The 26,619-nt window shown below is 41.2% G+C and overlaps 1 protein-coding gene across 1 annotated transcript in view; it reads right to left on the reverse strand.

Moving 5' to 3' along the window:
* b4galt2 (UDP-Gal:betaGlcNAc beta 1,4- galactosyltransferase, polypeptide 2) overlaps positions 1 to 26,619 on the reverse strand; it is a 220,946-nt gene that overhangs the window by 25,953 nt on the left and 168,374 nt on the right. The window contains exons 5-6 of the mRNA XM_085254075.1: positions 25,335 to 25,522; positions 13,062 to 13,184 (exon numbers count right to left, since the gene is read on the reverse strand). Of these exons, the coding sequence (XP_085110201.1) occupies positions 13,062 to 13,184; positions 25,335 to 25,522 (311 nt within the window). The remainder of the gene's footprint in view (positions 1 to 13,061; positions 13,185 to 25,334; positions 25,523 to 26,619) is intronic.

Raw genomic sequence — 26,619 nt, forward strand, 5'->3', positions numbered from 1 at the left:
GTTTCATTGCTCTGCAGCACTCTTGACGGAGGAGATGCACAAACCCATGTACCATAGACCTGTTTGATTGGATTAATCAGAAATGTCTCCAGCTCTCCTCTCTTATTCCCACAAGTGGAGTTAATTGTACTAGTGCAATGGAGTGAAGTAGAAACGGGAGCTGAGTCTGATGTCCTGCCTCAGTTCCCTTCTGTGTGCAGAAATGAGCTGGGAGAGGAAGAGGAGGAGTGGGTGGCTGTGGTGCAGGTTGGACGATGTGCAGCAGAGAGTGGGTGATAATAGAGGAAGATTTTTCTTTCAGAACTAGCACATCTGTGTGCTGCGAGAGGGAAAACTGACGAATGGCCTTCTGCTTTTTAAATTTTTTTTAAGTTATGGTAGTTTCATAACAGCGTGGTTCGTAGAGATAACTCAAAAAGTGCTTTTTTAAAGACGCACGTGAGGATGTGTACTAGATACACTATGTCCTCCCGAATTTGTTATCATTACCAGACTGTTGTAGGAAGATGTTAGCTTTATCTTGGTGAGATGGGCAAGTAGCCAATGTAGTGGAAGCTAATGGGGAATTGACTAGATGCACAAAGACCTGAGATGGGGCTTGTAGTGCGATCATAGTGTGTGCAAAATGGCACTGTAAAATGACTCTGCTGTGTTGGTAAACTGGAAGCATGCTGTGAGTATATCACAGGTCAACATATTTAAGTATTTTAAAGATCAGAAGCAAACTTTTTAAACCAGTTTTGTAATCAACAGGTAGCCAAGAGAGATGTTTTTAGAATTACACTAATATCATCTCTTACAAGCTCTTTGGAATATTCGGAACTTCCATCAATTTGCTGCAGACTGCATTATGATCCAGTCAAAAGACAGATAGACACAGATAGACAGAGAGACAGATAGATATATATAGATATATAAATAAAAAAAGGGCAATATAGTTTCCTGTTGGCAAAAATATTTGATATTTAAAATATTTCTGAGAAGACTTGGTAGCTGTTTCACTGATGCTGCTGATGGTTGGATAAAAATACAGGTTTGCATCAGTAATACCTCCTAGGATTTGTACTTTGTCAGTGGTTTGGGGGATTGAGACTCCAAAGAGGCACAGATCTGCTGACTCTAAGTCTTTGCAATGTGATTTCAGAACAATGCTGAGGCTGTAAGAAGCACCATCCTCATGCTCCAACAGCCTTTAAATGACATGTCTGATGGCAAAAACCAATCATAGATAGGGCAAGTTTTTTTTCATTGTTCCATAACAATTTTTTTCCAGTTAATACACCAGAAAATCACACAGGACATTAGTTCAGACAGATTACAATATCTGCTGCTGCTGGATGTACATCAGCCAGCTGACCTGGTTTATACTCATCAGTGCCCCCACACTCATGTAGCTCTTTCTGTTTGCTGCTGCTTCTTTTCGTCACCTTGCTTTCACCCTACATTGATTCAACTCTAGAATCAAGCAGGTGCTCTCTACCGTGTCGCGTTGACTTCTGTTCCTGCGACTGTCACATTGAAAGTATCGTATGATAAGAAAAATGTGCCTGCTTACTCTCTCTTTTCCCAGGGGCTTCTTTGTTCTCCCTGCCAAGCCTTGTGGATGCTTTAATTTGTCCACGGAGCATATATAACTGAATTACCAAACCAGAGGAAAATTTAAAAATGGCTGTCAGCCATGCATTAAAAGATATTTATCACAATTCCCTAAAGGACCTTGGACATTTTCCTCTTATTGCAGTCACCCCTAAGTTGATAAACTCTTTGTTCGCTAAGCAAAAATGCACTCTTCATATTTTTCACAACACATACCTGGAGCTAAGTCAAAAGCTGGAGAAGTAGAGGAGGGAAGGCATTACATAATATAGAAAATGGGGATAATAACGCACTATTGGACAGACAGTCCTTGAAAGCATTTGTAGAGTTGCGTCGCTGTTTCACGAATGGTGGGGGAAAAGAAATCTTTTTCACAAATTGTGAAGGTGATTGAGGTGAAGTCGACGTGCTCTTACAAGATCCATCCATCCATCCATGTGCTTGATAGTCTCTTTTGCTACTGCACACTTAAGCTGCTGAATGAAGTGTGGGGAAATGTTCTTAAATCTCTTGGTCATTAGTAAGACAAGATTTGCCTCATGAACAACTGAAACTATCCCCTTACTCACTTCATTATTGTACCGGCCCTCGCCAAACTCTCCTGTCACATTGTCTTTTTATTACCACCACACATTTAAAATAAGACCATTTCATATTACCAAATACAAAAGAATAGAGCTCAGCCGACACAGCAACTTTAAAACTGATACTGATATTATTCTGATTAATAACATTTAGTCTAGTCATTTATTTACTCACTGACACTCTGCCCAACTCAACACATATTGCTAACAGGGAAATTGCAGAGTGCCCTCTGGTGGACAGGCTTTGGAGCATCAACAAGCACGAGCTGAAGGATGTTTCTGCCGTCTCTATTTTTACCTATCTTCCTTTATAAATCCATACTCTAAAAAAACAACATCCTAAGTATTTGTACAAATATCTGTTGTATCTTTAGGTATCGGTTTACTGACATATACTTGTATCAGTACGTCTCGTGTGTGTTTAACGAAACAAAGTCAAACAATGATCTAAGAATAAATCAGGGCAACTGGAAAAAAGGTATAAAAGACTTGATGTTTGCTGCTGACCTGACCCAAGGGTGAAAACAGCTTCTTAACCTAGACGTGTGACTGAACTTACCAAAGGCTGCTCAAAGTGTTGAGCCAAAAATATCCCGATTCTTACACCATTGTCAAGACTTCACAGAAACATGCACAGTCCTTGTGCTGCATGTGCATATGATGCTGGCTCAGGCTCTGATGAAAGCCACCGCTGGGAGGTTTACAGAGAGGAAGGGGAAAGGGCAAGGGAAGGAGGGTGCGTGGAAAGAGTGAGCGTCTGCACGTGTGGTGAAGGCTGGTCTTGCACTCAAGCCCTTGGGATAGGAACAGTCTTTGCCTAAGGCTAATGCTGGATGTTCAGAGAGGGTGAGAGAATAGTGAGGAAAGAAAACACTCCCTCTCTCTTCTTCTTTCTCAGCAATAGCCACCAAGGAGGAAGTGGTGCTGACAGTTGTGCAAGTGGCATGTGCCCTCTCTGCCACAGGCTCAGGCCACACTGAGCAGCAGGGACAGCTAGTTCCCCCGGGCTGGCATTAAGCAAGCAGGACCCGTTTCAGGCAGTGGCCACAGCCCGTGGCATCAAAACCAGGATAAAGAGAGGAAAATTACTTTGAGGGAAAGAAGAGAGGCAGACAGGAAAAAAATAGATGTGAAGAGCTGGAGGGTTAGAGAGGAGGAAGAAAATACAGTGAGGCAAAGGTGCTGGAGCAGAGAGCAGATAGTATAAAGGGGTGATTTAGTCATTTAGCTGATGCTCCTCTTTCCAGAGCAGTTTTCAAAGAAAGAGCACATGGAGATTGGTGGACACATCGACTGCTTACACGTTTCATACCCATGAACTTTGTTTCCTTTTAACGAACCAGAGGCAGATTTCATGGACACTGCACACTCTGATGTGTACTCCTGTTCTTTTATCTCTTCATCCCTTTATCCTACTCCTCCAGTTGTTTTACTGAATCCTGAGAGACTTAACTGGCCAGCCTTTTAGTTCACTCAGCTGGAGATCCATCCTTCCCCGCTGCATCAGTTCCCTCATCTGCAAATGGTTACTGGACTTCCTGACCAACCGCCCCCAACATGTCCGGCTGGATAACCGCTGCTCATCTACCATCACAATGAACACCGGTGTACCACAAGGCTGTGTGATGAGCCCTTTCCTCTACTCCCTCTTCACCCACGACTGCAGACCTGCTGATGGTTCCAACACCATCATTAAGTTTGCAGATGACACCACGGTGATTGGCCTCATCAGTGACAACGATGAGGCCGCCTACAGGGAGGAGGTGGATCGTCTGGCTGAGTGGTGCGACAGAAACAACCTGCTGCTTAACACCGAGAAGACCAAGGAGCTCATCGTGGACTACAGGAGGAATGCTGACCCACATCCACCCATCCACATTAAGGGGACGGCTGTGGAGCGTGTGAGCAGCTTCAAGTTCCTGGGAGTCCACATCTCCGAGGATCTCACCTGGACGACCAACTGCTCCAAGCTGGTCAAGAAGGCTCACCAGCGCCTCTTCTTCTTGAGGACTCTGAGGAAGAACCACCTGTCCTCAGACATCCTGGTGAACTTCTATCGCTGCACCATCGAGAGCATCCTGACCAACTGTATAACAGTCTGGTACGGGAACTGCTCTGCCTCGGACCGGAAGGCGTTGCAGAGGGTCGTGAAAACTGCCCAGCGCATCGCCGGAGCACCACTTCCTGCCATAAAAGACATCTACAGGAAGCGGTGTCTGAAAAGGGCTGGGAAAATCATCAAAGACCCCAGTCACCCATCACATGGACTCTTCACCCTCCTGCCCTCTGGGAGGCGCCACAGGAGCCTCCGGACTAAGACCACCAGGTACCGGAACAGCTTCTTCCCCACAGCTGTCAGACTCCTGAACTCTGCCTCCTGACATCTGACCCACGTTAACTCATGGACTGAACATACACACACCCACAATGGACAACTGTACCCTCAAACACACAATAATAACATGGACTGAACCACCACTCACAACCACTAGCACTTTATATAGCCTCTGTAGAAACTATCTACACCCTCACTTATCTTAACTGCACTACTGTATAGCTCTGTGTAAATAATCATTCCGTACATTCGATAATCTTTAATCCTACAACTGTTTACAACTTGCATAGTTCCCATTTCTGTATAGCTGTATATCCCAGATTCTGTAAAGTTATTTATTTCATTTCATATTCTGTATAGTTTTTCATATTTATATCCTGTTCATATCCTGTACATAGCTTGTACTCACTACAGCCTGTACATACTTATAGTTATAGAATATTCACAACATACTTCATACCGTGTACATTATAACATACCATAATAGACCCATTTCTGTAATATACTCACATATCTATATTATTGCTAATATATATTGTAATATATCTATATCACTAAAGCACTTCTGGATGGATGCAAACTGCATTTCGTTGCCCTGTACCTGTGCATGTGCAATGACAATAAAGTTGAATTCTATTCTATTCTATCTACAGCTCGCATTCTTAGAAGCCTTTCAGCTTCAGATACTTGTTGCGCTGAGACGCCCCCCCCTCCCCCTCAAACAAGGGGCAGTTGTTACTGTCTAGAAGCAGAAGATGTCAAAGAAGCAGCCACTGAGGCAGAAATATGTTCCAAAAAAGTGGACTTACACTTAAGTCTTAATGAAAGACAAAATTAATTCACTAGGGAATCTGACCAAATACAAAGGAACTAGTAAAAATAAAACTAGATAAAATACCACCTCCTCTCTCCTCCGCTACTCAAGCCCATGCACCTGCATGGACCGTACCATTTACATAGGTAAGGAAGGAGTGGTCAACATGAACATCTAAGGTTCAGCCAGGCAACACCATGTTCAGCCTATTAAATATCTATCGCTCATGTCCAGTTGTAGTTCGTTTTAACGTCTCTGTATTTATGCTCTGCTTGTGTATATATATGCCTATTTAAAATTGTCTGTTTAAAAAACTCTATTTTTTGTATTGAGAAAGCAAAATGAACCAGAGTGAAATCCCTTGTTTGTGTGCACAAATTGTTAAAATAAAGATGATTCTGATTGTGTGAATGTAAACGGGAATGGTTGTCTGTCTCTCTGTGTCAGGCCTGTGTCAGGCTGGGAATCTGTCCCTGCCTCTCACCCTATGGCAGCTGGGATAGGCTGCAGCCCCCCCTCGGCGACCCTGATAAAGTTAAGCAGGACAGAATGGATGGATGGATGTATCAGCAGAAGAGCGGCTGATTTTACAAAGAAAGATAGAACTACACTATGGGGAAAATATGAAGAGATTAAACACATTGAAAGCAACACAGCTTCTGCAGATCAAATCAGTGGCGTGAGTGTACTTGAGAAGAAAACCACTGTAGAGTAATATACTATCAAAAGTGTGTGCTTTAGTCAATAAGACTGGAAAAGATCTTAGTATTAATCAAGTTTAGCGTATTTAAAGCCAGAAAAGAAAACACAAATGCCGACTTTGTGAGATGACAGACTTATCAATATCAAAACTCTATCACTAAGACACCGGAGAATCTGATGGATTATAATCAAGTATTTGATTACATTAATGTTTAAACGCCAGCTTTATTTATTATTCCTTCAGTTGCAACCTTGATGAATTTTAACAGTTGGAAACTAAAGATTAAACACAAAACAGAATTAAATGTTTAATCTATGTGGAAATTTGTTAAAAGGTCAGCAGGTGCAGTGTAGATATCCTGTTTAAGGATAATATATTAATGTTGATAGAACAATAAAACTGTTGTAAAATCTTTTTCTGCCAACATAAAAGAAAAAACAAGGAATAAAGTTGCCTTTTAAATATCTATATTTATTTTTGAAACTTCAGAGCCCCTGTACTATCTGCCAGAATCGATTGGTCAGTAGGCAGGGATTTCATACCTGTTGATCTAATCTGGAAGCTAACCTAATCCAGAACAGCTTTGGTTCATAGCACAAGTTACTATGGCGTTATACCATGAAATATACAATAGTATTGTTAACCCTGAAGTTACCTGGATAAGATGAAATCCTGCTTCATACTACAGGCTTCTGGTTTAAACTGTTTGCTCAGGTCTCAGAACTGAACCATGCAGGCCTGTGTTTTCACTACTACTACTACTAATTACCACCTTATTCCATTTTGTGTGCACTTTTATTCTGAAACTGAAAAACAATGTAAAGGTAAAGAAATGTCTTTGCTGTACCTTTGCTTCCTCTTTTAACAAGCCATGCCTGACTTTCCTTTTATCCCGACAGCTGATAAGACATGCCCAGGCCGTGCATCCATCTGACAGGCTAACACACCACCGCACACTTGACCTTTGGGTGGTGCATGTGCAAAAGGGTGGGTGCTGCTCAGTGCTCATAAAGCCACATTGTCATCATTGATAAACCTCCCAAATCTCAGCCTGAGGAAGATTCATTGTGATCATACTTAATAAATGCAAATAGTTGACACTGAGCTAGACACTATCCATAATCACTGCTGACATTTCTGCACTCTTCTATGAATGATGGGGTTTTATTTTATGGTTTATGTATGATCTGTAGCACTTGTTGCCAGTGCGTGAAAGTGGAGATGCTCCTGCATTGTGCCCTTGCTTTGTACTCTGAATGCAGCAGCAAGATGCTGTTAAAGTTTGTGCAAATGGCAACTGCTGTGAAAGTGAGAGCAGAGCCACATTTCTGAGGTTAAGATGCAGCTGTGTTTCGAGCTGAATGGTATCATTACCATCCTGACATGCTGATGTTTGGCAGCCAGTACTTAATATTTATACATAAACTTTATGGTAATGCCAAAACCTTTGTAAAGTACAATACAAATGAAACTTTTGATCTTATGATTTCACAAAATGAAATAAGGAAGTAACCCAAGTTATTACAATTCATCTTGTGGGTACTCCAAATGTGTGAATCAAATGTCAAGACAATCGATTGAACAGTGTTTGAGCCAATTCACACGAATCCACAAATGTCAACCTCATGGTGGAACCAGAGGAAAGGTCAGGGGATCACCAATGCCAGCAGGAAACTTACATTTCCATCTGTTAATATGATATATTTTAGTGTGGATCAACTAGCTGGACTGACAGGGACAACTAAGGTCTTGCTAAAAAACAAGATCTTTCATAATAAAAGCTGAAGAAGAAACTTGTTACTTGGTTTAAAAAAAGCCTCAGCTATGTGCACACACAGCAATATCCACACTCCATAGTCTTTCAATAGCTTGTCCAAATGCGTTTTCAGGGATTTTTCAGGGCTTCAGCCTACTCTGTGAAAAGCTCTAAAACAAGCCAGCCCTGAAAAGTGAAGGTGGATGGTGGGAGGAGATGTGAGCCTTCAAATGAAGCACTACCCAGCCTTCAGGCTCAGCTGTATTTGCTTTTTTCTGCATAAGTTTCTTCAAGTATTTATTATATACTATTATACCAAATATGAGTATAATTTCAAATATTATTTTTATTATTAAGTATTATTATTATTTATAATTATTGAGTTTGAGGCTTTTTACAGTACCTCTCATGATTTACAGAGTAAAAGTGTGAGGAACCAGATGCAGAAAACAAGTGAGCTATTTATTAAGGCTGATTAAATGTCTTAACAAAAAACTAAACAAGGAGTAAGGAATACGGGGAACACACAACAGGAACAAGCAGGATAAGTACAAGTTGACTAGACAGAATAACAACAAAGAACAAAAGTAAACTTAGGGTTTAAATATAAAGGAAGGAGAAACGTGTGGGGAACCAAACACAGCTGACACTAATCAAGGATCACAAGACAAGGGAAGTAAAAAGAAACAAGACACAGAAGATAACAGCTACCAAAATAAAACAGGAAGCAATAAGGTAAAGGTTAGAGTCTAATAATTCTAATTAAAACTCAAACCACAAACAGAAACTAGATTGCAAAAGGTAGCAAAAAAAGACTAAAGACCAAACTGAGAAAATAATCATAAAGAAATCAACCAGGAGTATCTGCTACATAAACACAGTGAATCCAAATATAATACAAAAATTTAAAACTCCAGCAAAAAAACCAAAACAAAACATGTCGTCCCTGACAGCAGCATTTTGGAATGAATAAAAATGCAGAATAAATACAGAAAAAGGTCAGTGAGAACTCTTTTTCTATAATTTTTTTAGCACAACACTGTATGAATCGACCCCTCCAGCTACTGTATGTTTATTGGACAGCACTGTTGGAGTTTCCTCCGCAGCTGAAAAGTAAACTACAACACACTGTGGAAACACAGATAAAATGTAAAATACATGCAGAGTAATACTTATAGAGCCTTCTCAGTCAAATCTCAGTGGGACTATCTTATCTAAAGGATAAAATCCTGCCTCAAGTTTATATTATTTCTAAAGGCATTAAACATTAAACACTTAGCCAGTCAGTATTACTTCATTCAACTCACTCGCTGTTCTGATGTTGCAGTGTGATGTAAAGATGCACAAACTCCATTTTGTCACTGAACTGGCAAAAAGACAAAAAGTCTAATTTGGGATTGTGTTTCTGGTCATCTGATGAATATACAGTCGATATTTTGTGCCCCTATAAAGAGACATTTCACCCTATAATCAAATTACCATATTTTTCATCTGGTCTGTAGTGCTCTTTATCGATCTACTGTAGACTGCTCCTGGTGTGACTTGCCAAGTTTTGTAGATAGTGGCTGTAGAGATGTCTTCTCTTTACTATAATGGAACCTGATGGCATTTGCCTTCTGCTGGTCAAAGTGCCCCACAAATACATTAGGAAAACTCAGCAGCTATGCCTCGTTCCAGAAATCATGACTGAGTAATTCAACTACGAAAACCTTGGTGTGTTTCATAGTTTTTTCACTCTATTCTCCCAACAAAAAGAAGTATACACATAGCTAATACTGCCGGTTAAGTGAGGAGGGGATTATATCAAGAGGCTAAAAAGTTATTGGACAAACTAACACAATTTTAAATTTCGGGATTTATTTTAATACTTGGATGAAACTCATTTGTAGTCGATGACTGCCTAAAGTCCATGGACCCTTGAGATGCTCCATCGCCTTGCTGCAAACAATCTGCAGACTTTGACAATGACACTTGCACCTCTTTAACATGAAATAAACCCACCTAAACCTACCAGTTTATCAGTCAACTGCTAAATTCTCTTTATAATAGGGGACTGTGTGTGAAAATGTCTGTAATTCCTGCACAGTTGATTACACTTTTTTGTAAAACTCCTTGAATTAAAGCTGAAAGTCTGCAATTCACTCGCATCTTGTTATGATTTAATTTAAAATTCTCTGTCTTGCTCAGAAACAACTTACTGTCATCATCCTGTCATACATGTCATAAGAAACTGCTCACAAGTTTAGATTATGTAGAGCAATCTGGTCAGGATTTATGGAAAGACACTGCTGCTCATTTTGTGTCTGCATGCATCATCTTTGCTCTTTTTCTTTGACTTTTTGAGCTGATAGGCATTTAATGCCATTATATTTGTGACAATGCAGACATTTATAGAGTGAATATCTCCAAAACGGAGCAACTCACATTATAGCAAATAGCATTACGGGTCAGAGAAACAAAATCTAAATTGAATTTTTGGGAGAAATACCCCTTTAACACCCTCTTTGGTCTCCATAAGCTCCCAAGAAAAATAAGTGGGGCTTTAACTGCTATAAGTTCTACATTATTCACCACATCTACTTCAGCTTTCTGAACTTATTACAGACCTGACTCTGCCGAATTGGCAGCAGCTGTCTACAGTTTTATCTGGATGAGTGCATCCATATGGTACACAACATGTTTGGTCTAAGAAGTTAAAGTAATATCCTAAAAGAGGCTACAGGCTGTAAAGTAGAGCCAAGCCAACACTGGTATCTTCGGGCAAGTGCAGATGCCAGCTCTGATATAGATTTCTTTGTCAGTAATAAATTCAGACTGATATATCAGCCAGTATTCTTTGTGTACAAACACTGTATTTCACTAACAAGTAAGCAACTTAATATGAGGATTCCTTGTATTTGGCATGCCTTAAGTAAAGCAAATATTATTATTTTGCATTTTTTATTCTGGTTTGGTGGAAAATGTTGCTGTGGAGCTGGCAACTTAAGTATTTTAGTGTAAGAGCAAGTGTCTGTGTCTGAAAGTTTTCTTTTCCTAACTGGCAGTTTAATGATATATGCACAGCACTTCACTTCACATTTCATAGCAGCCAAAATAGCTCAGCTGGAGTGCAGAAATTATTTCCAGAAAAATCTGCAGCATCCAATTGTAAAGTTGAGCTATCTTCCGTTAAAGTCAGTACTTTAACTTTTGGTGCATAATTATAGACCTATACACACAACCGTTCAGTGAAGCACACATTGATCTCTTTTATCACATCCAGCCAGATGCTGACAAACAGCTGTAATCTTCTAATACTGTGTTGGCTGACACAGTCCATCCTCACAAACCACTATTCTCAACTGCTCTATTTTCAGTTTTCTTATAATGCTATTACTCCAAGAGGACAAAGATAAGCTTCGCATTGTGAGCGTGACAGCGGGACACAGAGAAAGACAGAGAGGAAAAACAAAAGAAGAAGAAGAGGAGGAGATGCAATAGAGATGAAGGTGGCATCGTGTCTGTGGAGGAGCATCCTGCTGTGAGTATACAACCCTGTGTGTTTATAATTATACTCTCTGAATGCGAATGCATCTGTTTATGGGACTGCAATCCGGTTGTTCAGTCTGACGTCACTAGCCGTGTCTGGGTCTAAACTCCGCTGCAGCTCCATATATCAAACGATCACTATGGCATTACTGAGAGTTGAAAAACTGTCTAAAGTCTTTCATCTTTAATAAAATGATCAGCGTTCTGCTCTACCAGGTGTAACAATTGAGTTTAACATCCAGGCATCCATGAAAACGGAATTTATGACATTTAACGGAGTTAGAAGTTAGCAGGAAGTTAGCTCGCTAGCTTCTATCTAAATACAATATAGCGTGTCCTGACTGCGGGGTTTTGGAAACAAATTAAAACGTACAGCTCTGCTATCACTTCCAGCATAAATGAAGACAGAAAACTAACCAGCAGTGACGTTTGTAGGGTTACTGAAGTTGGGCTAGCTGGTATATAATGATGTGCTACGTGACCGCTAGCGACACAGCTATGTTAGCATAATATAAACAAGCTAACTTTTTTTCCACTCGATAAAAGTTATCGTGAGTGTTCTCGGTGGTCGGGAACAAATGTAATCGCATGGCAGGATGCTGTAAAAGGACCAAACTTCAGCCAGGAGAACAACTGAGATAATCCATCCACAATACGAGGTTAGTCATTCATATACTGCTGCATGGGCTGTGCTGTAGTTACTTCCTAAGGTTTTAAAAACTGAGCTTCAATAAATGATTAGCAGTAATAAAAGCCGAGGGAGGTCAACAGGGATCACTGACTGTTTTAGGAGCTTTTTGAGATCAAATAGAAGAAAATACATGACATTAAACATGTTAACAACACAAAAGCCATATTAAACGCAGACTACTTTAGACCCGGAAGTAGGATTCGTCGCGTCATCACTGAACAACCGGATATATTCTTTTGGAGTTAATCTGCCATCTCATATGTTCATTTTAGCTGTTAAGAAACATGAAACTGACATTTTGGGTTTGTTTGTGTGACTGATGGAGCTAATCTGTGCTACGAGAGAAGATGTCAGGGAGAGATAGAAGTCCTGTGTTTAGTTAGCTTCATTATTTCTATGGTATATCATTATGCATTGCGTTTAGCTGTTATGATTCTTTACCAACCACAGACAGATGAGGGTTCATTGCTGTAGCTGTCATTTGTTAATAGTCTGATCATCACTTCACCGGGTAATCAAACAAAGTTCAGTGCAAACAACCTCCCGAGCAGACGATAAATTCAGCTAATAGTCCCGTCTTAAGTCATCTTTCTGTCGAGCTGTCAAACGAATATTCTTCTCCCAGATTTGATTTCAGCCAACATCTACAGAAATGTCATTAGTGAACTTCAGCTAGTCATTAAAAGCTGACTGAAGTGCTTCAAAAGGTTAATTTATTTGCTAATCAGACTCCCTCTCCTGAATAATTATAATAAATCACCTCTTCCATGAAGAGCTTCAACGTCACTTGCATTCGCGATACTTGACTGTGCCACTACCGTCTCCAGGAGTGGCATAAATAATACATATTCAACACATAAAAGACGTGAATGTGCGGTGCAGTTTGAGTGTAAACCTGACAGTAGACTCTGTCCTCTACTCATGAATAAAAATAATTTAATGTAGTTTGGGTTTTATAAATTGCCTTCCTTTGCAGAAAAGTTCCATTATCGAGGATAACCACACATTTTAACAGCGAGAAAATCGCAGGCAGAGCTCAGCCGTCCACACATACCTGTTGTAAATGTCGTCGTCTTCTCCTCCCCAGCCCCAGTACTCGTTCGGGAAGCCGTTGATCTTCAGAAACTGTTTTTTACTGAGACCCGAAACACCTCCAAAGTAACCTGCGTAGGGCAGCCTGCACGACGAGAGGAAGGGAGGAGATGGCACAGATGAGACAAGAATATACTTTTACATTTTAGAGGCTGCACATGCATATTTGAAATGCATATATTACGTCGATTAAATTACATAAACAAACAAGAGCTGTCAGAAAGACTGGCGGTGGCTAAATGTTACGTTCAGCTTCAAAGGGTTGCATTTTGACAAAGTTCACTGCGCCGCTTTATGGCACGAAGATCGTTTGTGAGAAAAAACAAAAAAGTGTAATACGAGCTCAAGATCTCAGTGACTTAAACAGCTGTGTGTACGTGCATGTTCTCAGTGCTGTTAATTTCAGTGGGCTGACAGCGAGTCCTGGGCGGCATGAATACATGATAATGTGATGCATTAACAGGAGTTTTCAAACGCTGCTTAAGAGACACGCAATTTACATTTGAATAAAATCTTTTCAGTTTGTTTCAGGCTATGAGATCTTTTCTTACCGTGTCTTGTCTTAGATGGTCTCTAAGTGGATAATTTAATGGGAGTCTTTTTACAGTAAGTGGATAATCCGCATCCGTATATAATCCACTCAGGCAACATGAAATGACCGAATGTAAAGACGGGTGAGAATATACTTGCAAATAAAGACCTCTACAGCTTCTTTAATGGCGATTCTAGCTATAATGCTAGTTATAGCTTTAGAGGCACCGGTCACTTTATTAGGTACACCTGTGCAGGTGTACATGGGAGCAACTCAATGCATGGATGGTCAAGACAGACAGAACCTGCTGAAGTTCTGAGAATGGGGGGAAGAAAGGTCATTTAAGTGACTTAGAACGTGGCGTGCTGGTTGGTGGAAAACAGGCCGCTCCGGGTATTTCAGAAACTGCTGGTCTACTGGGAGTTTCCCACACAACAATCTCTAGTGTTAGCAGACAATGGTTTGAAAAAGAGAAAACGTCCAGTGAGCAGCAGGTCTCTGGGTGAAAATGCCTTATTGATTTCAGAAGAGCATGGCCCGATTGTTTTGAACAGATTAACTCAAGGTACAAAGAAGACTTCAGTCTGAATGCACAGCATGTAGAAACTTGAAGCAGATGTGCTACAGCAGCAAAAGACTGGGTCTCACCAAAATTGGACAACAGAGGATTGTACAAATGTTGCGTGGTCTGTTGAGGCTCAGTTTCTGCTGCTACATTCAGATGGTGGAGTCAGAGGCAGGTCTAAAACACATAAACCTATAGATCCATCTGAATTGTATCAATGGTTCAATGGTGGTGCAATGGTGTGTGGATATTTTCTTGGCACACTTTGGATTTCTAAAGGTTAATGTATTATATATATCAACTGAGCATCGCCACGGCCCACCTGTTACGGCTGTGGCCATAAGAACACTGTGTGGGCTGTTTGTTCTGTGTCTCTTTACTGTGTTTAAGACTCTTTACAGGTCCCTCCCCTAATGAAGAGTAGTGAGCAGCTGATTGGACCATGGAACAGGTGACCACATTCAAAAAGCCACTCTGACAGCTCCAGGGAGAGAGAGAGAGAGAGTGTGGAACGAGCGAGTAGCCTGACAGCCGTCGCAGTCCTGACCCTGGTTTTCCCAGCCTGTGTTTATCTTGTGTATTTGTGGGAGTGTGAATTGTAAAAGCCGCTCCTAGTGCATTAGCTGAGAGCTTAGGCACTCGTGGGCTGAAGCGGAAGGGGTGAGCTGCCTTTTCTTTTGGAATCGTTTTCTCCTGTTTTCTTGGTCAGGGAGCGAGGGATAGCTCTGTCATTTGTTTGTTCTTTTTTCTTTCTTAGGGTTTAGTTAGTCTTTTCTGGTGGGACTTAGTTGGTTTTGTTTATTATTTTGGCCTGGGCTCACCCTGGAGCTATGCTTCTTGTCCTTAAATAAAATCACTTTTTTTACTCACAACTGGTTTGGATGTTTGGCTTGGGAACCAGGGCGGGGATTTGTCTCTCTCTCCTCCAACCTTATGTGCGTCCCTACCCGCCTAGACTAGGGGCGTAACATAAATGGGGGCTCGTCCCTTTTCGTTCGTGTGATTGGTTCGTTTCCTTTTTGCGTTTGTGGTGGGGGGGAAACGTCAGTTGCGACTGTGGGGGTGCCGGTTTCCGAAACTCGGTATGACCCAGTAGGTGACGATTTGGTTTTCGGTTGTGCTGTGGGCTGCGCACGACTTAGGAATTCTGAAATCCTACGTGATTTAAGGTCACATTTAACTGGGATAGACGATGATGTCCGAAATGACGTGTGTCGGTTGATTGAAAATCATCCTAATCTTTTCTCGGACACTCCATCCTGTACCACCGTGTTGGAGCATGATATCGATGTGGGGGACCATCCTCCAATCAAACAGCATGCCTACCGGGTGAATCCCACTAAGCGTGCTCTTTTCCAGACAGAAGTCTCTTATCTGTTGGAGAATTGTCTTGCTGTCCCTAGCTCTAGTGCGTGGAGTTCCCCATGTCTCCTAGTGCCTAAAGCGGATAAGACCCCACGGTTTTGTACAGATTTTCGGAAGGTGAACAGTGTGACCAAGCCTGACTCCTATCCTCTGCCCAGAATGGAGGATTGTGTTGATAGGGTCGGTTCTGCGACCTTCGTTACCAAGCTGGACTTGTTAAAGGGCTATTGGCAAGTTCCCCTAACATCACGTGCGGCCGAAATCTCTGCTTTTGTTACTCCTGACCATTTTCTCCAGTACACTGTCATGCCTTTCGGGTTGCGCAACGCTCCCGCCACATTTCAACGGCTCATGAATATCGTGCTGGGCGGCGTCTGCAAGTGTGAAGTGTATTTGGATGACATTGTCGTCTATTCAGACACCTGGTCAGAGCATATGGAGACACTCACTGATGTGTTCCATCGCTTGGAAAGGGCATCCCTCACCCTCAACCTCGCCAAGTGTGATTTTGGTAAAGCCATGGTAACGTACTTAGGAAAGCAGGTGGGTCAGGGGCAAGTGCGCCCTATCTCGGCCAAAATCCAGGCCATACTGGATTTTCCTGCCCCTCAGACTAGGCATGAGCTTCGCCGTTTCCTCGGCATGGTGGGCTACTACCGGAGTTTCTGTCAAAACTTCGCGGACGTGGTCGCACCTCTCACTAGCCTCACTAGTGTGTTGAGACCTTTTGTGTGGACCTCTGCGTGTCAGAGTGCGTTCCGGGCTGTTAAGACTCTCCTGTGCAGTGCGCCAGTGCTGGCCGCCCCTGATTTTGCACGCCCTTTTAAGTTGGAAGTGGACGCCAGTGCAAACGGGGCAGGTGCCGTATTGCTGCAGGAAGACCATCATGGTGTGGATCACCCAATCGGCTATTTCTCAAAGAAATTCAATGTCCATCAGCGAGGGTACAGCACGATTGAGAAAGAGGCCCTCTCTCTGCTGTTTGCATTGCAGCATTTCGAGGTGTATGTCGGTGGCAGTCCCTCGCCTGTGATTGTTTATACCGACCACAATCCCTTGGTATTCCTAATGCGGATGCGGAACTCGAACCAAAGGCTGATGAGGTGGTCCCTCCTGGTGCAGGACTTCAATTTGGAAATCCGTCATAAAAAGGGCACAGAGAATGTGTTAGCGGATGCCCTATCCCGTGTTTTCCCTTAAACATGACTGTCCAAAACATCTACAAAGGAGATGTCTTTGATTTTGGGAAGGGGGGTGTTACGGCTGTGGCCATAAGAACACTGTGTGGGCTGTTTGTTCTGTGTCTCTTTACTGTGTTTAAGACTCTTTACAGGTCCCTCCCCTAATGAAGAGTAGTGAGCAGCTGATTGGACCATGGAACAGGTGACCACATTCAAAAAGCCACTCTGACAGCTCCAGGGAGAGAGAGAGAGAGAGTGTGGAACGAGCGAGTAGCCTGACAGCCGTCGCAGTCCTGACCCTGGTTTTCCCAGCCTGTGTTTATCTTGTGTATTTGTGGGAGTGTGAATTGTAAAAGCCGCTCCTAGTGCATTAGCTGAGAGCTTAGGCACTCGTGGGCTGAAGCGGAAGGGGTGAGCTGCCTTTTCTTTTGGAATCGTTTTCTCCTGTTTTCTTGGTCAGGGAGCGAGGGATAGCTCTGTCATTTGTTTGTTCTTTTTTCTTTCTTAGGGTTTAGTTAGTCTTTTCTGGTGGGACTTAGTTGGTTTTGTTTATTATTTTGGCCTGGGCTCACCCTGGAGCTATGCTTCTTGTCCTTAAATAAAATCACTTTTTTTACTCACAACTGGTTTGGATGTTTGGCTTGGGAACCAGGGCGGGGATTTGTCTCTCTCTCCTCCAACCTTATGTGCGTCCCTACCCGCCTAGACTAGGGGCGTAACACCACCTGAGTGTTGTTGCTGACAATTTTCATCCCTTTATGACCACAGTGTACCCATCTTCTTCAAATAATTTTTTGAATTTTAATGGTCGCAAAACGGAAGCAATTTTATATGGCCCGCATCGTTCTACTGATTCTCCAGATGTTGATTTTGGTGATTTGACCTCTCATCTGAAAAGTTCAGTCACTAATCTTGGTGTTAAACTTGATTCTGCGCTTACTTTTGAAGGTCATGTAAGTGGGGTGGTAAAATCAGCTTTTTATCACCTCAGACGCCTGTCGAAGGTTAAGCCTTTCCTTTCCAAACCCAATTTGGAAACTCTTATTCATGCTTTTATCACCTCACGTCTGGACTATTGTAATTCCCTTTTAATAGGGGTCGGGTCGGGCACCTTGTCACGCCTGCAGTTAGTGCAAAACGCGGCGGCGCGATTTTTAACCAGTAGTAGGAAATTCGATCACATCACTCCGGTTCTGGCTTCCCTGCATTGGCTTCCCATTGATTTTAGGGTTCGTTTTAAGGTCCTTTTATTGGTTTTTAAATCTTTAAATGGTCTGGCTCCTGTGTACTTAACTGAGTTGCTGAAGCCACATGTTCCTCCTCGCTCGCTCCGTTCAGCTGAGCAGCTGCTGCTGTCGGTCCCTAAGTCGCGGCTGAAATGCAGAGGAGACCGTGCCTTTTCAATTGCGGCTCCGATGCTCTGGAATAACCTTCCCCTCCAAATTAGACAAGCGTCATCAGTGCAGGTCTTTAAGTCCAGATTGAAAACCTATTTTTATTCCCTGGCTTTTAACTCTGTAGGAAACTGACACCTTATTTATTTTATTGTTTGTAATGATTTTATGGTATTTTTAATTTGGTTGTTGTTTTGATCTGTGTTGTTCAGCACTTTGGTCTGCCTGGGGCCCGTTCTTCGTACCTCGCTAAGTAGGTTAGCCGGATTAGATTGTTGACGATTTCGCGTGATCCTGGATCAGTCGGTTCCCCGAAGCCCATCCGGGACTTGCTGTCATAGCAACAGAGCCGTAAGCGTAAACCTGCTCGGGAGCAGGTTTACTTTATGTAAACAGGATTAGATCGCGGCCACGCAGGTATGTCCGCTTCATTTATACGAAAGCAACAGCGATATTTTTCCACTGTTTCACCATAAATAAATATTATCAATGTAACTAAAGATAATGCAGCACTTGATCCTTTTATTGATGTCACACAGATACATACAGGTCATTTCCTAAAAAAGGGAAATGTACTATTAACATTCTATTACATGTATGTGATTATTACAGATGTAATTCATATTTCAGAGTAGTAATTGTAAATTACTTCGTGTAATCAAGATGAGAGACCACGGCTATAAAAGCGAAGGTGGATTTGGGAAGCCTGTCGCAGCCATGTCCTGTCCGTATACGCGACCAACCCATTGCGGAAGGTGCAAGATTGATAAGGAGAGTCCTCAGAATTCAGCGTATATTGCGGGATAGACAGGATCCTTTAGCTCAGCGCGACAGTGTGCTCATAGAGAGATATCGATATTCCCGTGAGGGTATTATTTACTTAACCAACTTGTTGACGAGGGGGTGCAGGACCACCACCTGTCTTTTTTTCCTCTGCCCTTTTCTTGGTTGCTGTTATGAACAAACTAACAGAGTATTACAGGCCAGTATTACCTTGCCAAGAGACGCAAAGCAATCTAAGAGATAAATATTACCATTCTGTAGAATACTCCTGTATTCCACTTTTACTTGTTCCCATGTTCTTGTGGGTCCTGTTGTGGCTCTAATGTGAAAGGGGATATAATATAACATATTATAATATAATATAATGCCATATGATATTGGACAATATAGTGTCATATGATAGATCTACCCTACCGCCTACTGGTGTTGGCCAGAGGGGCCGATGGCGCGATATGGCAGCCTGGCTACAACCGTAGCTGCCTCCACCAGTGTGTGAATGTGGGAGTGAATGAATAGTGGTATCGTAAAGCGCTTTGGGTGCCTTGGAAAGCGCTATATAAATCCAATCCATTATTATTATTATTATTAAATTACCTACGAGTTTGATTTGTCAGCAACTTTCTGCCAGCCCTCTCTCCTTGCTTTTGCAGCCTTTGCAGTGTTCTCTTGCGTTTTAATTAAACTCTGAAACTCCTGAAATCCCTCACTCATGAGTTCTTGCTCTGCTGCCGGAAAATACCGAGCACGCCCCTTGGACATTTTCGCCGACCAATCAGCGGGTTGCCGATCAATGTTTCTACTATCGATGCGTAGCCCCTTTTACGACACCCAGTGATGTCACATTCCTGCGTCCAGCTGTAGTAATCGTCAACAGCAGGTGTGTTCGGGGAACCGGATTAGTGAGCTCACGGTTAGCGCGATGATTTGATCTTGGATGTGTCATTTGATCTTGGATGTAGTAAGCGACGTACGAAGAACGGGCCCCTGGTGTGTTCTTAAAGTGCTATACAAATAAACGATGATGATGATCTTCTGATGTCTGCTTCTGGCAACATAGCATGCCATGGCTGTAAAGTTCAAATCATCTCAATTACCCCTTGCTGAATTCATGCCTCGAAGAATTTAAGCATATATATATATATATATATATATATATATATATATATATATATATATATATATATATATATATATATATATATATATATATATATATATATATATATATATATATATATATATACAATTGTTGAATGTGTCATTGTGTTTCTTAAATTTGTAAACTCTGATCAATCTATAGGATCAAGACATTCCTTTGTCTCTGACCACCTCTCCAGCCACTCTGTGCTGGGGGAGGTTTTATTGCAGATACATCCTATCTGGAAGGCATGTTTTTTGTGTTGTAAGCTTCCTGCTTTTATGACCCTTTTGGTCAGCAGGAGGTCACACAAACGCACCCCCATGACACACACACATTCTCACATGCATACACATACACACACACACGTTCCTGCTCATGCATACAGGTGCTTACACATACACACACATAGTGTAACTAAGGGGGGTTTTACGGAGGGAGGTGCTTGTGCTGTGATGTGTATTGTAACAGTTTGTCAATATATAGCTGTGAGGAAAGCTGCTCTTTTAAGGATTTGGGGCTGGAGTCAGGTGAGGAGCGTGAGCTCCAAGAGCTGGTTCTGACCCAAAACTTTCCTCGTTAGCGAGTGACAAGCCAGTTGAAGATGTTCTGTCTTGTTTTCCGCTCTTCATGAGGAATAAGTCTCTAAACTAGCGGGGCTTGTGGCAACACAGACCCAACAGGAGCCAAGCAGGGTTTTATTTTTCCTCAAAAGACATGAGAACAGTCCAACGGACATTGGTTGGAAATGTCATGACAGGAGCCTGGAGTCTAACCAAAGGGCAGTGTGTGTGTGTGTGTGTGTGTGTGTGTGTGTGTGTGTGTGTGTGTATTCTACAGTGTTGTACAATTTTTGACAGCTCCCTGTTGAAAGATGACAAGTGAAAACTAATGAGACCGTATGTTTCAACACAAGCTGTCCCAGCAACAATATGGTCAGGTGTGTGTGTGCTTAAAAAGGACACATGCTGAGGGAAAAGAAAAAGAAAAGCAAAAAATTCAGAGTGAGCGAGAGCCGAACTGCATGTTTTGTTTGGGGGAGTGAAGTTTTTATTAAATCTTCCTACAAAGACAACAAAACTCTGGGGACAGTTCTGCCAATTCTTTTTTAAATTACACTGAACCGACAACTTCACACGATACCATCAGCAGACTCCAGTCGGTATGGCTTCCCTACTTCCATCATAATCACTCATCTTATTTCCAGTCCATACGCTCCCCTTCCTCTTCCATACCTCACCCTGTAGTGGCTCTCATCACTTCTGCTTTGGAATCTCCTACTTTGATCTTTACACATAATCGCTTGTTGCCAACACAGCATTTTCTGTTCAGCTCCTCACTGACCGTGGCGACAAAGGTACGACTTTGGCGTATGCTGACACCCATAAACGGTAGCAGCTGTCACCCCAGAAGAAAAACACCAGCTGATCGGTCGCACAGTGCTGCTGGTTGTGTTAGCATTAGCAAGCCTAATGAGTGCCGACGGGAAAATGACATTGTAAATGAACGAGATTAATTCCTCTTCAGTGGCAGTAAACACAACATGTCTGCGTACCAATGACTCTGGGACTGTGACATGAAAACATGCAGAAACACACATCAGTAATCAGAGCTCAGTCAAGGCGATTCTCTCAAAAGGCCATAAATGTTTTTCTAATTACTTCAAAAACTCCCGACTCCTTTCCTGACCTGAGCTTCTTCTGGCCAACAAAGACCCCACAGGCAAGGTGTATAATAATAATCTGCAATGTCACTAAGGAACCCAGGGTAATTTCTAAGTAATTAAAGGGCTGTCTTACAATTCATGAGTCCACCAGCTTTAAAAATGAAGAGCTAAACGAGAAAGCCACTGCTCATCAAAGGGAAATTAATTAGAAATTAATTTGGAATTATAACAGCAGTTAATTTCAAGAGATAGTGAAGTGACATCCCACACTTCATGTGATGAAACGGCACCTGTGTCACGGTCCAGGGTTTTTGGAGTTTTTATTAAATATATTCTGTTTGATTCCTTGTAAGCTTATTTCTTATAATGTATCTCGTTGTTTTCCTTAGCATTTACCTCTAGTGCTTAGCTGCCCTTGCTATTTGTAGTTGAGTTTAGCCGTTCCTCAGGTTTTTATTTTCTTTTATTCACTAGCATTTACGGTTTCTTATTTCTAGGTATTGATTGTTCCAGTATTTCCCTGTATCGTGTGCGACCAGTTCCCATTAGGCTTTGAGTCTTGGTTACAGTCTGTCTTCTATGAACTCTTGTTCCCTGTCTTGTGTCAAGTTTTCTATATTCTGTGTTTTCAGTTATTCCCTTTCTGTAAGTTATTTCTCTCTTATATTTAGTTTTACTTCTTTGTCTTGTTTAGAGACAAGAAAGTTTCAGCTGTGTCTCATCATCACTGCCTGTGTCCCCTGATTACCTCATGTCTGTATTTCAGGCCTCAGTTCATGGTTGTGTTATACTGTGTATTTGTTTTTGTAGTCTGTTCCTGTCTGGCAACCTTAGTTATTCCTTGAATACCTTGTGTTCTGTATTTCTTTTGGACTTTGTTTGCGTCTGTTTCTGAATTTACTGTTTTGCATTTAATCAACCTTAATAAAGGCTTGCAGTTTTGATCCGATATAAAAAGCACAGGGTCACATAAAAGTGTTATACATACTTTTAAATTTGTTAAATCAGGTTCTCTTTTTCTACCTAAAGAATTTAGTGAAACTCTGATATGTCAGGTCATGTTATGTAGAAATATGAAAAAGCTTAAAGAACCTCTGAACCTTTTTCTTGAAGCTCTAGCACATAATTTGTGCAATACTTTTGAAAAAGTCAGAGTTATGAAATGGACTTCAAGGTGACACACTCTGCTCAGAGAGCTGTTTGGTGTTTTGAGGTGCTAAGGTAATGGAGTAGCACTTAATGTGACCTGACTTTCACTGTTAGTGTTTTTAGCATTTCCACCATTTATCAGAAACGTCTGCTCCTTTTACATTTTGAAATGACTGAAGTTGCCTTCATAAAACGACAGGGCCAAAATACTGAAAGGTACTCACTTTAAAAATGTGCTCAAAAGTCACTGGAGTCTGCTGCATTTTTTTCTTGCACAGCTTAGAAGTTTATGAACTTTTTACATGCTTAAATTTGAAGTACTGAACAAATGAGTTGATAGGCTGATTCAGACCACGCTGACCTTGGAATCAGTTTTCTTCAACAATCTCATTTTAACATAAGTAATTAACCACAATCAATTCTCTGACCTTCCAGTCACTCTCACCTCCAGGCTGTCCTTTCACTGTATGCCCTTTTCTTTATTTCAGAGGAGCCAAAAAAACCTGATGAAACCATTTTAAGTCTTTACTGATTAATTGCTATTAAGAAATGTAAGCTTCAGCCCTTCTTACCACCTGCATTGTATTTGTTGCCAGATAGCATTAGCTTATTGAGCACTATATCAGGGACCTGCAGGAGCCCCTGAGGGTTTTCAGTAGGATAACTCTTGTGGACTGACAGCTTTTGGATGGCCAGGTCACATCACTGGCCATATTTAGAGTATTCATCAATACTTCCAGTGCTTTTAGATAATTGAGGGTAGGTGTGGTGTCATTATGCAAAAAGATGCTTAGACAGGACCCAGCCATTCAGGGCTCTGGACCTCTTTGGGTTATCCTGGATTAGAAATTAGAGACGTAGAGCCCAATGAAACACATCGGTTGGATTATTCAGTAATTCTAACTGAGCAAGTGACCTGTCCTAGGTTTACCTGCGTTCTGCCTTATGACAGCTGACTCCAGTCCCCCCAAAACACAAAGGCCCTAGTCACACAGGCCTACAGACTTGTTTGCACCCCTGTTAACCTTTGATAACTATGGTAAATGTATGTTCTCCAACTGGTTAGCAAGTAGTTGCTACAGATTGCTGGCAGTTTTTGGGAGCTGATTGCATTGGTTGCAAGCAGCCTACAATAGTTTCCAGGAGTTTGCATACTATTTTTAAGTGCCCTTTCTCACTGTCCCTCTTCCTCTTTGTTTTTCTTTTCCTTCATATTTCTTTCTCCCTTTCCTATCCCCCAGCCATGTAGGAAGGAGTTTGCATGGAAGACACCAACTTATCTGCAAACACTTGTCAACTATTCTACATATGATAGTGAAACTTGTGCAATGCACTTTTTCAGAGTATTTGCCTTCAAAGTAAAACTTACATATTCTGAAATGTGTTAGTTTGAAGGTGAACTCTTTCTTTTTCTCCTTTGTGTCTCCTTTAAATATTACCTTTTTTATCTGAAAGGTTTTTTTGTTGGTTTCAATGCGAGTCTGTTGTGTCTCCATTTCCCTGAAAACCTTATGTGCATAAATAGCCATGTCTTTCCTCCAAGTCTTTGCCACAGAGTCTGTTAAACTTCCCATGTGTCCTCACTCTTTGACTTCCTGGGCTTATTTGAGTTAGCTGAGTTTTTTTTGTTGGGACTATGTTGTTGTCTTGGAGTCTGCATTTGGGTCCTCATCCTACAATACCTGATGATTGTTTTATCTCTGCATTATCATAAAGTTCTATAAGATACCGATTAGATTTTATACACTGAATGATAATCATTGATAATTTCCTTATTTTATGTAACAGAAACACCAAAAACCAAAAATATTAATTGTGTGATTAGACAAGACCAGTCTAAGCAAAAAATCTATACCCCAATAAGTTTGGAATTGAGACTAAATTATTAATTTATCACGAGGAAAATATTTTTCTAAAATCTAACAATTGTTTAGCACATATATTTTGTTTATTATGACTCAATTAAAAGTAACGATGGCAAATAAGACAGCAGCAATGAAACAGTAATAACATTTGATAATAGGCTCATCCAGCTAATTCAGTTTGCACAAAGGCTTCACAGTTACCAAAGGTCTCTTCACTTGCTGTAGTCCAAACTCGTTAGTTACACTCTGAAACATGTGCTCTTGTTAGTACGAACTGATTAAACTTGGCAGCAGTGAACTGTGGTGAGTTTTCATACTAATTAAGGCTGCAGACAAGGGATTCAAAGTATAATGAGATTTACTCAAATTAAAGACTGTTCTTTCACGATTGTCTGTCAGAACAAAGGCTGTAGGGGAAATTCAGTTAGGCAGGAACTAGCAGATTTAAATTCAATGTATTTACAGCATAGAAGAATGATGTACAACAATAATTGGAGTTGGCAAGACATGTATAGAGTCCACCAGACAAATAAAACCATGTGTGGGCTGTCAGTGTTTCAGACAAACGAGTGGGGAAACTGGATCTCATTCAATCACCTGAAGCCAAACTTGTCCATGGCGATGGCAAAATGTCTCGGCTGGTCGTAGCAGTGGTAGAGGTTGCGGTCGTCCATCGGGATCAGGTCAACGTCACTGAAGATGAAGCAGTCATATTCTGCATCCTTCAAAGCCTCCGTATAACCAACGTTCAACAACTTAGCGCGGTTGAAAGTGTCCTCGCCCAACTGCAAGACACACAAAGGAGAATTTGACATCAAGACACAAACCTAAAAACTTTGAGCACGTAAGAATACAAAGATATGCGATGTCAGGAAAACAGGCAGTGAATTTCTGATCAAATGTACATTATTAAAATGCCCGTGTCATAGAAATGAGAAACAAAAAGAAGACCGTATATAAAATAAGACATTTTCATTTTTCTTCAGTATTATAAAACAATATTAAAGTGGGAGTAGAGTAGAGCCCCTGAAGTTATAAATCTGGTCTTTCACATGTTATACGAATGAAAACAACATCTGAATGTACAACTGCTACAGGCACTTTTATCATAAACAAAGAGAGAATGAGTCAGGCTGTAGCAAATGAGGTCAGACTCAAATCAAAGGTGTTTTTCTTCTATTAATCCACTATGACCTGATGTGTTTATTGACCCCAAGGAAAGATAATTTGCCTGAACCAGCGAAACGCATCTGTGATAAAAGATAAACTCCATTTATTTATATATATATATATCTCGATAGATAGAGAGATAGATAGATAGATAGATAGATAGATAGATATATTTTTGTAATGTCTGCTGCACTTGGGTGAAATTGATTCAAGCTATGTGTGAATGTGTATATGAAGTAATAATGTTTTTACTGTTGATAAATCCAACAGTAAAAAAGTGTAGAAAGTGGAAGACATAGTTCACGACAAAAAGCGAGCTTTAATAACTGATCTCCAAAAACAAAGCCCAAAGATGTAAGGAGCAGAAGTAACCCAAAAGTCTGGGACAAAAGGGACTTTACAGAAAAGAATATAAACTGGAACAAGACAGGAAGTAACATTGCCACAAACCAGGGCTTTTTATAGTCAAGTGATGACCGGGGAAGACAATGAGACGGGGGAGGAAGTGAAGCTCAAAACAACACACAAGAGAAAACTGGCAACATATGTATCAAAATGCAGTACTGTGCAAAAGTCCCGAGTCATTCCATTCTTTATATTTTGCTTCCAAGGAGCCATATATGTTGTTTTAAACTGGTCTTGTGCAACAGTTTTCCAGGTTTTCTGAGGCACTTTTAAAGTTATTTTTAACATTTTTCCTTAGACATCGGTT

Source organism: Mchenga conophoros, linkage group LG18 (assembly GCF_057382185.1).
Source record: "Mchenga conophoros isolate Kocher_MC1m ecotype Shallow Benthic linkage group LG18, M_conophoros_male_GT1.1, whole genome shotgun sequence".
Lineage (NCBI taxonomy): Eukaryota > Metazoa > Chordata > Actinopteri > Cichliformes > Cichlidae > Mchenga > Mchenga conophoros.